Here is a 12,245-nt window from a genome sequence, read left to right as displayed (position 1 = left end):
CTGCTGCCATCACAAGGGGTAAATGCATTGGGGTACAAAATTATTTACCCCTTGAACCTTTCCTGATTGTTTCAGCCCGAAATTACATTTATTTTATTTGTATTTCGTTTTATTGAGCAACACGGAGAATGAAGGATCGCCGAGAGGAAATGGTGTGCATTCAGATGAATTGGAGCTGATCTGCAGAAACTTGATGTGGCCACTACATGGAGAATGGAGCAGTTTCTTCCTGTTTTATTCTCTGTGTATCAGCATCTTAGTAATGGGGGGGCTGGGCAGGGGCTATCTAGGGGAGGCCGAGCCCCATAGCAGACGTCTGTACAGGTCTCCCCTTCACCTTAATAAATGTACATTTATGCCCACCCCCCTTCCTCTGTGCCCCCCCCCTTCCTCTGTGCCCCCCCCCCTTCCTCTGTGCCCCCCCCCCTTCCTCTGTGCCCCCCCCCCTTCCTCTGTGGCCCCCTATATATCTAGAAGAGCAGGCATCACTCAAAATCCATCCAGCTTTCTCATTCGGAATTTGCTTGAAGGTGCAGTAACGTTTCCGTGTTTCCTCCTTTGTCGAGCCGTGACCCATCTTTCTCATGTGGATGTTGGAGCTTCTATGTTTATATACTGGGGGCGGCTCCTCCTCCTCCTCAGGATATTTTTGTTACTGCACTGACGTGGACTTTCACTGATTTCTATATATAGATAGATAGATATTTATACATTACCATATACAGACATACAGCATGTACACAAACACATATTCACACACAGCATATATACACACCATACATATACACTCATACACACAGCATATATACACACCATACATATACACTCATACACACAGCATATATACACACCATACATATACGCTCATACACACAGCATATATACACACCATACATACATATACGCTCATACACACAGCATATATACACACCATACATATACACTCATACACACAGCATATATACACACCATACATATACGCTCATACACACAGCATATATACACACCATACATACATATACACTCATACACACAGCATATATACACACCATACATATACACTCATACACACAGCATATATACACACCATACATATACACTCATACACACAGCATATATACACACCATACATATACACTCATACACACAGCATATATACACACCATACATATACACTCATACACACAGCATATATACACACCATACATATACACTCATACACACAGCATATATACACACCATACATATACACTCATACACACAGCATATATACACACATCCGTACATATACACTCATACACACAGCATATATACACACATCCGTACATATACGCTCATACACACTTGTATATATGCACTGCTGACCACATGGTAGAGATGGAAGATTCCTGCTGCCACTTTCTCCTCTTATCTGAGCTCTGGTGCCCGGGCCCCTGACACTGCGGATCCCATAGCAGCTGTTATGGCTGATACCCCTGTTGTTATGCCCCTGGTGCTGGGTGTAGGACCCCCAGTAATCTCATTCGGTAGGTTATGCAAGTTTTGTCTTTTTTTAAAGGAAATGACAATCGGACAGTTACTCAGATCCAGGCAGGGGGGGGCCCTGGCATCTTCTTGTATCTGTGATCCCGGGGCTCCTCCCTTCTGAAAGCCGCTGGTAATGGGACATTCCCTCGAAGTGAAGACTTTGTTCAGGACAAGTCTCATGGTTTGGATTTTTTTTGCACTGGAAATGGAATAAAAAAAATTGGGAAAATATTTCTTGGGCTTCGGTCCCTATGAAGTTTTCCCATTAATCGTGTGACCCGGATGTTTCCTGGATTCTCTTGTGTCGGAGATGGGGGGGGCTCATGTCGCTGCATTTCACAAATCAGCAAATGTTTAATTGTGGATGTGCAGCTTGTCATAAATTATCCCGGAGCCACTGAGGCAAGACCGGGCGCTGCCAGCCGGGCATCTGTCACTGCCTCAAGACAACCAAAAATATTGGGGGGCAGGGCTGAGCTTTAAGTCCTAATATTATGGCTAAATGTTGTATTTAAGGAAAATTTACTATTTATGTGCAGATGTTTAAGAAATGTCATCTTTCTTATGACATCTTTTTTATGACAATTTAAGAAATAAAATAATTTCTATAGGGAGTAGATGGTGATAATAATAATTATTTATTGTTCATAATGATGATTATAATTTTATTTTATTGTCGGTAATAATATTTCAGCTGTGACCATTAAGAAAATCCTTTTATAAGAATTTTAAAATCTGCCCCCATTCTTCTACATGTTTTGATTTGTACTTGGATTTCAGACGTTATTATTTTTTATTCATTTTTAATTTATTTTTTTGCTTTATTTTGGTTATAATTATCTATTTTTAAAATGTGTGTCCTACTTTATGGACAGTGGTTTTCATATATAACAAGTATTCGCCTTATTAATAAAAAAAATAAAATAATACATTTAATAAATATATTTAATAAAAACTTATTAAATTAATTTTATAAATAAAAATTATTTAAAAAAAATAAATAAATAAAAAACCTTCAGGGGGAGACTTTCAACAATACAGATTTTGACAGATTTCGGGATTATTTTTAATAAGTTTTCACTCTCACTTGTGATTGGCTGACACTTCCTGTTCTGTAGAGATCTCTTTTCTCATTGCTATCATAGATGAGATTAAGCCTCCACCTGACGCTTGGGGCAGAGAACTGTGGGGGCTTAGATGATGTGGAACATGTATCCAACAATCTTAAATAGAAGTCCTATTTTTAGGACAACAAAAGTGGGATCCACATCATGACATCACGGTGGGTCCTTTACTAACTAGAAATCATCTGTGTTCTATGTGATGCATTGAGAGACGATGTCCCATGCAACAAACATAATAATAATAATAATTCTTTATGTATATAGCGCACACAGATTACGCAGCGCTGCCAGATCAGTCCCTGTCCCCATGGGGCTCACAATCTAATCACCTACCAGTATATTTTGGAGTGTGGGAGGAAACTGGAGGACCCGGAGGAAACCCACACAAACACGGAGAGCACATAAAAACTCTTTGCAGATGTTGACCCTGATACTTGAACGGTGGTCCCCAGCGCTGCAAGGCTGTTATGCTGACCACTGAGCCACCGTGCCACTGAGCCACCGTGCTGAGCCATAGTGCTGCCTTGATAAGCTACAAAAACGTCATCTATAAATTTAAAATTGTGCCTCTAATAACCCTCATTGTAATACAGTTCTGATTTTTATATCTGTTTTTGTCTTCTTTTCCAGGCACTTGGAAGCTTTTATTTTCTTCATGAATCTTTGAAGAATGTTTATCAGTACGACTTCAAAGGTAAGATCCAGCGCCGCCCAGGGCTGCCGATGGTGATGCTGTGTTGTTTTTGGGTTGACTTTTGAGTGAATTTTAGATCTTTCTGAGTAGATCTACTAATACTTAGACCGGACTCATTTCTGCTCCTTTACAGCCAATAAATGCAGAATATAAATGTCAGCTGCAAAGTGGGAGCTATAAAATCCCTGTACAGATCCCAGAGAACGAGCAGCATGTAAGACCATGCCTCTTGTCGTGTATATATGTAACTGTAACATTAAGCCCATTGTCTGCAACAATTGCTGGGACACCATGTACAAAAGAGGAATCGATAAAGTAACATCAGATCGCATTGTAAAGACTTCATATTGGAACTTTGTAGCTTGTTTAGTCTTATAATATATTATGTACTGGGTCATCAGCCGTTACCCTGCAATTAAGGGTTAATCCAAATATTTTACAAAATGTAACATTTTATTTACAATAATTTAATTTGTCCAATTAAGTTATTCCCCCTGAAATGAAGGGATTGAGAAGAAGACTCTTCCGTTCCTCATCATTTTTATGCAATCATTTTCTTCAACCCCTTAATTAAAGTCTGAGAATGAACTGAATCTGAATTGTTTTTTTTTTCAAAACTTATAGTGGTGAATGTACAGAACTAAAGTAATGAAAAATTTGTGTGCGAATACCTAAATCTTAAAGAGAACCCGTCAGGCAAAATAACCCCCTAAACTAAATATATTTTCATAAACTGCCATTAGAGAGCATTGCCTCTATCCCTTCATTGTCCCTCTACATGCCTGTAAACCTAAGCAATGAGGTCCTAAAGCTGTATGCAAATGACCTGTGAAGCATTAGCATATTCGAGATGTCCAGCTTATTCATGAGTGGGAGGTACAGCCACACCCCCAGTACATGACTGACAGCCTGTATAATGGTGTGAGGCTGTATAATGATGTGCTTCCTGGTGCTGGTGGCCACGCCCCCAGTGCATGACTGACAGCCTGTATAATGATGTGAGGCTGTATAATGATGTGCTTCCTGGTGCTGGCGCCCCCTGCAGCCTGTGTTTGTGTATAGCAGAGATACAACAGCTCCAGGCAGCCATGCTATAGCAGAACATGTCAGATTCATGTGTAGCTGATGTCTGTGTCTCTCACCTGTATATTAGGAGGATGCAGCATGTCAGCAGATGCAGCACACACACTAGCCATGCTTTACTATACATCACACACAGACATGAGCAGGGGGAGGAGAGGGGAGGGGTAACAGGGGTGACATCACTGCCTCTGACCATGTGACCAGCCTCATTTACATGATAAAAAATATGTGATTTTACAATGATTATTGTATGAATTGACTAGATAAAGGCTGGGATGGGATCCTTGTGAGCTGCTCCAACAGGTAGAGGTGACAGGACTAGTGACACAGACCTGATGACAGGTGTCCTTTAACCCCATAGCGCAATAAGACGTAACCTTAAGTCTTGCTGCTCATGGGGGAGTATGAAGAGGGCTCACGGGCTGAGCCCTCTTCATACTCACCGGGCATTTGCTTCATAATGAAGCAAATGCCCATCGCTTCCACCGATCGCGTGGGCGCCGCCATCTTGGCTCCGATCGTCGCTCCCCGTGACTTCATGGAGGAGCGGCGATCCATTGTCATGACAGCCTCCGATCACACAAAGATCCGAGGCTTTCATGATCTAGGCTATCTATTACAACAGGGGTCAGGAACCTTTTTGGCTGAGAGAGCCATGAACGCCACATATTTTAAAATGTTATTCCGTAAGAGCCGTACAATATGCACATGCCCCCCAGTAGATAGGTAGTCTCGGATCTCAGGCACACTCGTGCCCCTCTCCGTGGTGGCACCTCAGTGCTCACTCACCTCTCCACATTCCTGCTCCCGTCTCGGCTGGCCAGCGCGCACACCGGCACAGATTTAAAGGGCCAACACGCTGCTGATTGCCGCTACCCACTTCCAGGGTTCCTATAAAGACTGGCGGCTCCCAGCATTCCTACCCGGATCTTAGTGCTTCATGCCTATGAGGACGCTTTCCACAGTGTTTCCTTCTCAAGTGTTGACCTCCTGTTGTGACCTCGGACCTGTTCCTGATTCTGCTCCTTTGCTGCCAGCCCTGACCTCTTGCTCTGTCCCTGACCTCGCATTATTACCGCCTGCCTTGACCGTCTGCCTGTTCCTGACTACGAGACTGCCTAGTTATCCTGTACCTCGACCTTGGCTGCCACCGTGGACAAGTTGCGCCTGTGGAACGACCTGGTGGTACCACGCTGCAGCAAGACCATCCTGCTTTGCGGCGGGCTCTGGTGAAGACCGGGTGCCACTTAGATTCCTTTCCAGAATCTACCCCCAGTAGATAGATAGCCACAGCACATGCCCCCAAGTAGATAGGTAGCCCCAGCACATACTCCCAGTAGATAGGTAGTCACAGCAAAAGAAAAATTGAATATTCACTTACCAGCGCTCCCTGCAGTCAACTCCTCATCGCTCCCACACTCTTCTCTTTGACCAGGCTTATGCGATGGCGCCTGGGTCTTACAAAGGACGTAGGCAGCGGTGACATAGATGCCTGTGTCCAGTGATCAGTCTAAGACTCACACAGCAGCCATCACTATTTATTAAAGATCTGTCTGAGAGCCAGATACAGCCAACAAAAGAGCCATATCTGGCTCCCGAGCCATAGGTTCCCTACCCCTGTATTACAATGTGGAATTTGCACATTGTAATAGATGGTGTGCAAAATCCCCATATACTGCCATACTGTAGTATGGCAGTGTATGGTAGGATCAATCAGACAACCTAGGGTTAAAGTACCCTAGGGAGTCTGAAAAATAGTAAAAAAAATAAATTAAAAAAGTAACAAAAAAAAAATTATATTAAAAAAACCTAAAAATTCAAATCCCCCCCCTTTCCCTAGAACTGATATAAATATAAATAAACAGTAAAAATCATAAACACATTAGGTATCACCGCGTCCGAAAATGCCCGATCTATCAAAATATAATAAGGGTTTTTCACTGCGTTTAACCCCGTAACGGAAAATAGCGCCCGAAGTCGCAAATGTCATTTTTTTTTAGCCATTATGAAAAATAGAAAAAATTCTATAAAAAGTGATCAAAAGGTCGTACAGTCCTAAAAATAAAAGCATTGAAAATGTCATCAAAAGACGCAAAAAATGACATCCCCCACAGATCCGTACACTAAAGTATGAAAAAGTTATAAGCGCAAGAAGATGGCAAAATGAAGAATTTTTTTTCTGTACAGGAGGTTTTAATTTTTGTAAATGTATGAAAACATTTTAAAACATATACAAATTTAGTATCCCCGTGATCGTATTGACCCAATGAATGAAGTAGACTTGTCATTTGGGGCGCACAGTGAAGGTGGGGAGTGAAAAATAAAAACGCAAAAACAAAAAAAGGCCTGGTCCTTAAGGGGTTAAAGGTATAATAATTTTTTTTATCAAATTAAATTGGTGCCATAAGTCGCCACTTCCCTCCAATATTCCCAGAGCTTCACATTTATGTTTACAATCCTATAGTATATACAAAATCCTATAGTTTAAAGTTTTTTTTCATTTTGTCCTGAAATACCTTATATACTCGAGTATAAGCCTAGTTTTTCAGCACCAAAATATGTGCTGAAAACCCAAACTCGGCTTATACTCGAGTAAACTAAATATAGGTTTTACCAGGTTTTTGTGGTAAAATTAGGGGCCTCGGCTTATACTTGGGTCGGCTTATACTCGAGTATATACGGTAATTTCTTCTATTGGGACATTAAAAAGTTGCAAATGCCTTTTTAGGCCCAGGTCACACCTCTACTAGGGGTTTCCTTTATCATTTTCTCGTCTGCATGGATGAGAGTAACCATTGCTGTGTCGCATTGTCTGTGACCCCACATCCTGCTCCATATATTGTATCACTGAATATTCCATTTATGTCATTGTGACCTTCATTAAAGGGGATTTCCAGGAGTATCCCCCGGGGACTGAGGATCAGTTACTTACCTGCTCTGGATCGCAGTTCCAGCATCGCAACGCGTTTCAGCACTGAAGCCACTTCCCTTTTAGGTCACAAGTTTCTGACGAAGTGCAATGTCCCCAACATATTGACCAATCAGCAGCCGATTCGCTGTATCCGCAGTGTACGGAATTGTCCGTTATTTCTCCCATTAACGTGCAGAGCGGTTTCTGAGGCTCCGCTTGACTTTTCTTCAAGATTATATATTAAAAAAAAAGAGACCTGATTATTTTCCAGGACCGGCGCTCGTGTAATTTATGACTTGCCCGTTCCCTCCACGCGTCGCCTTGTAAATGGCCGCACCGGATCACATTAATCGGCCCTTTACATCACATTAATTTGGAGCGTCATGAAGTGGCAATAACTGTGAAATGGACTAATTGGCTGGATTTATTCCGTTTCATTAATGCTTTTTTTTTTTTTTTTCTTGCCTGTTGGAAAGCCAAATTACCTCTGTTCTATAATTGGGGGTACGGGGTCTCACCACCGTAAAACATACGAGCGCCATTTCTGTAGACTTAGCAATTGAAAGTTTTCCAGGCATCAATCACTTCTCCTGCCAGAAGCCTCCATCATCTCCAACGCTGAACGAAATAAAATCACATAACAGCATTAAAAAACCATTAACATTTTATTGTATTTCTGGGCAGCGACGCTCCGGGATTTTTTGGCTGGAACAACGCGCGACTTGTAATGAGCAGAGTCTGACCACGGGGTCCCCTCTCCCACCTTTCAATAGTTTAATGGGCTCTAAGCATAAAAAGTTGATGTTCTTAATCAAGGAGCCGGGGAATTAGATTGATGTAGATGCGACAGATTAACATTTGTCATAAAGCGGAGGGAAAGGAAAATACATTCTGGATAATTAAACTTTTGTTCCCAGTGATGATCTTCACTCGCGGGTCGGGAAGAACTTTTGTTCAAAAATTGTAAATTTTTTCTTATGTATTTTGGTTACTCTTAAGTGCTCCGCATTCAGGTGCACGGGGGAAGTTTGGGCATTTTACAGGAAATCTACTATTAGGAAACTACTTTCTGATATAGTTCCCGCTGCAGATTTCCCTTCCACGCAGCAGCTGCATCAGAGCCCTCCAGAGCCGAAGGCTACTTCACGCCCCCCAGTAGCCCTTTTACCACCCCCCCAGTAGCCCTTTTACCACCCCCCCAGTAGCCCTTTTACCCCCCCCCAGTAGCCCTTTTACCGCCCCCCCAGTAGCCCTTTTACCGCCCCCCCCAGTAGCCCTTTTACCGCCCCCCCCAGTAGCCCTTTTACCGCCCCCCCCAGTAGCCCTTTTACCGCCCCCCCCCCAGTAGCCCTTTTACCGCCCCCCAGTAGCCCTTTTACCGCCCCCCAGTAGCCCTTTTACCGCCCCCCCCCCCAGTAGCCCTTTTACCGCCCCCCCCCCAGTAGCCCTTTTACCGCCCCCCCCCCCCAGTAGCCCTTTTACCGCCCCCCCCAGTAGCCCTTTTACCGCCCCCCCCCCCAGTAGCCCTTTTACCGCCCCCCCAGTAGCCCTTTTACCCCCCCCGTAGCCCTTTTACCCCCCCCCTGTAGCCCTTTTACCCCCCCCGTAGCCCTTTTACCCCCCCCCCTGTAGCCCTTTTACCCCCCCCCCCCCCGTAGCCCTTTTACCCCCCCCCCCGTAGCCCTTTTACCCCCCCCCCCCCGTAGCCCTTTTACCCCCCCCCCCCGTAGCCCTTTCACGCCCCCCCCCCCGTAGCCCTTTCACGCCCCCCCCATTAGCCCTTTCACGACTTTAGTAGAGCTACTGTGCCAGAACCGTGGTTCCTGCCCCTCTGCTGGAGACGCATCTGCTGTAAGTGAGCGTTGTTGCGTTGTTGCTCCCAATCGTTTGTCTGTGATGCGGCCTCCGGCGACTATGTGAGCCACTGCGCATAAAACCTACAAGGTATAAATTACAAGCGTGGGGGCAGGTATGAAATGGCAACTGGGGGGGATGAGAAGTTACCTTCTGCTCTGGAGCGCTATGGGGCTACAACACGCCCCCAGTAGCCCCATAAACTAATTTGCATAAAGTTTTATTAGAAATTGTTAAGGCAGCAGCTGCATCACAGAATTACGCAAAAACGGAACGGAAAACCATCCCTAGGAACAAGAGTTTAATTATACAAAACATATTCTGCAGCAGGAGGGGTAATTTGGGAAGTACTGGAGGAAAGGGCTTTCCCGGTGGAGGGTTTGGGGTCATTAACGGAAACCAAACTCCTTCCCTTGCTGTGGCGGTGCCCCAGGACCGCCATCTCCTCCGGCTCCGTCTAGTTGTTATAGGAGGTGGAAGGTTTGGCCGCATTACACCAAGGAGAGGACGGTGAGGATGAAGGTCTCACTCCCAATAATTCTAAACTGTCTGCGAACCTGCATCTCTCCTATGTAGCGCCCCGCGCAGGCGCATGTGATGCATTGTGGGAAAATTCAACTCTGCAGGGGGTTAAATTAATCAGTAACCAAATGGATAAACTTACCCTGATGATTGGCCAAGTTCACAGAACTAAAGGAATCTCCCACCAGGATGAAGGACTGTAAACCAAGCACTGACATACAGGTGTGCGCCCCCTCGGGCAGGATCTGCGCTTCTTTTATCTTTTTATGCCTGTTTTTTTTTTTTTTTTTAAGGTTTTTTACAATTTTATGCAAATGAGCTTGAGGGCCTCCAGGCTCGATGGGTGTTAATGGAGCCCAAAACCCTTCAGGCTAATTTGCATAATTTTTAAAGCCTTTTTTTTCTTAAAAACAAGGGCATAAGATCCTGCCAGAGGGGGCGCTCACCAGTATGTCAGTGCGTGGTTTACAATCTTTCATCCTGGTGGTAGATTTTCTTTAAAATACTGTAAATAAATGCCATAATAAATCAGACAGATACATTAAGCCACGCCCCCTCTCCCAGGTCACACAGGGTGCAGGATCCCCTGGGTCGGCCTCACTGCTGGAACCATTGAGATGATGCATTTGTTGGTTATAGGTGTAGAAACATCACTGGAAAGATCATAAATTCTGTAGCTAAAACTGAACAGCCCCAAATGTAAAAAGTTTTCATAGTAATATAGATAATTAGGATGATAAATTGGTACCTAAATAAATCCTTATGGGTAGTGTTGACCCGGACCTAGTATCTGACCCAATTCTGGATCCTAGAGGTCCAGAAGCTGACGGCCCATCAGTCCGTCCATCGCTTTTGATACATCTTGGGATCTTGTTTTATGATCAAATTCTTTAGTGGAAAAATCTAGTGTTCATAGGCAAGTCAGATAACCAAAGGATTTTTTTGGGGGGGTCACAATGCTGCCGGGGTCAGGCGGCAGTGGGTTGGGCGCCGTGAGGGTGGGGGACCGTGCGGCAGTGGGGTCGTGGGGCAGTGGGGTCGTGGGGTCGTGGGGCAGTGGGGTCGTGGGGCAGTGGGGTCGTGGGGTCGTGGGGCAGTGGGGTCGTGGGGCAGTGGGGTCGTGGGGCAGTGGGTCACTCAGACGTTCTCTATCTGTTGCCACAATCTTTGACCCTAATATCTTGTACAGTTGAGGATGAGGGTTAATAAATGGGACTTTCTCGTACACATCAGTGACCTGGTGTAGACTTTTAATTTTCTCTGAGAACTCCATAAAAAAAAGTCCACAATAAACTAAAAAATACACAAAATGTGCACAAAAATCCGGAAAACCTTTAGACTGGTAGAGAAAAGCTGCATCTATCAGGGTCTCTGGTCATTATGATTTATAGCTCAAGGACAAGAAGTTCCTCCGAATCTTCACTTACGAGCGTCCTACATCCAGTACATGATAAACCTAACGAAAAGGATGATTTCCTGTATCTATTAGTTTTCTGTAACTGTTTATGGGCCCCCTTAGGCACCAGTCATTTTTAGATGGGAGTTTAAAGGGAACCTGTCACCAGGAATGTCATGTTTAGCCTCTGCTCTGCTGATTTTTAAAATGCCTTTATCAGCATTTTGAAGCATTTTAGTACTTTATAATAGTTTATTTCACATTACCTGGCTCCCTGCCTGTGCTGTGTGGCTTGCTATATCCCTGGCCATGTGATGTCACACAGGTGCACAGCTCGCTATATCCCTGGCCATGTGATGTCACGCAGGTGCACGGCTCGTTATATCCCTGGTCATGTGATGTCACGCAGGTGCATGGCGTGTTATATCCCTGGTCATGTGATGTCACACAGGTGCGCGGCTCGTTATATCCCTGGTCATGTGATGTCACACAGGTGCATGGCTCGTTATATCCCTGGTCATGTGATGTCACACAGGTGCGCGGGCTCGTTATATCCCTGTCATGTGATGTCACACAGGTGCATGGCTCGTTATATCCCTGGTCATGTGATGTCACACAGGTGCATGGCTCGTTATATCCCTGGTCATGTGATGTCACACAGGTGCGCGGCTCGTTATATCCCTGGTCATGTGATGTCACACAGGTGCATGGCTCGTTATATCCCTGGTCATGTGATGTCACGCAGGTGCATGGCTCGTTATATCCCTGCTCATGTGATGTCACGCAGGTGCACGGCTCGCTATATCCCTGGTCATGTGATGTCACACAGGTGCACGGCTCGTTATATCCCTGGCCATGTGATGTCATGCAGGTGCATAGCTTGTCATATCCCTGGTCATGTGATGTCATGCAGGTGCATAGCTTGTCATATCCCTGGTCATGTGATGTCACACAGGTGCACAGCTCGTTATATATCCCTGGTCATCTGATGTCACACAGGTGCACAGCTAGTTATATATTACAGATAGTAATCAGAGCTGTGTTATAACAAGCCGAGCAACCGTGTGACATCACATAACTAGGGACCAGGTGTTATCCACAGGAAGTAAACAATGGAGCTTCCTACAGAATGAC

General features: G+C 44.6%; 1 protein-coding gene across 1 annotated transcript in view; it reads left to right on the top strand.

Moving 5' to 3' along the window:
* Positions 1-12,245, top strand: part of INPP5A (inositol polyphosphate-5-phosphatase A) — a 241,090-nt gene that overhangs the window by 112,264 nt on the left and 116,581 nt on the right. The window contains exon 5 of the mRNA XM_072129441.1: positions 3,282-3,390. Within this exon, the coding sequence (XP_071985542.1) occupies positions 3,282-3,390 (109 nt within the window). The remainder of the gene's footprint in view (positions 1-3,281; positions 3,391-12,245) is intronic.

Source organism: Engystomops pustulosus, chromosome 11, assembly GCF_040894005.1.
Source record: "Engystomops pustulosus chromosome 11, aEngPut4.maternal, whole genome shotgun sequence".
Lineage (NCBI taxonomy): Eukaryota > Metazoa > Chordata > Amphibia > Anura > Leptodactylidae > Engystomops > Engystomops pustulosus.
This window is presented reverse-complemented; position numbering and strand designations above follow the sequence as displayed.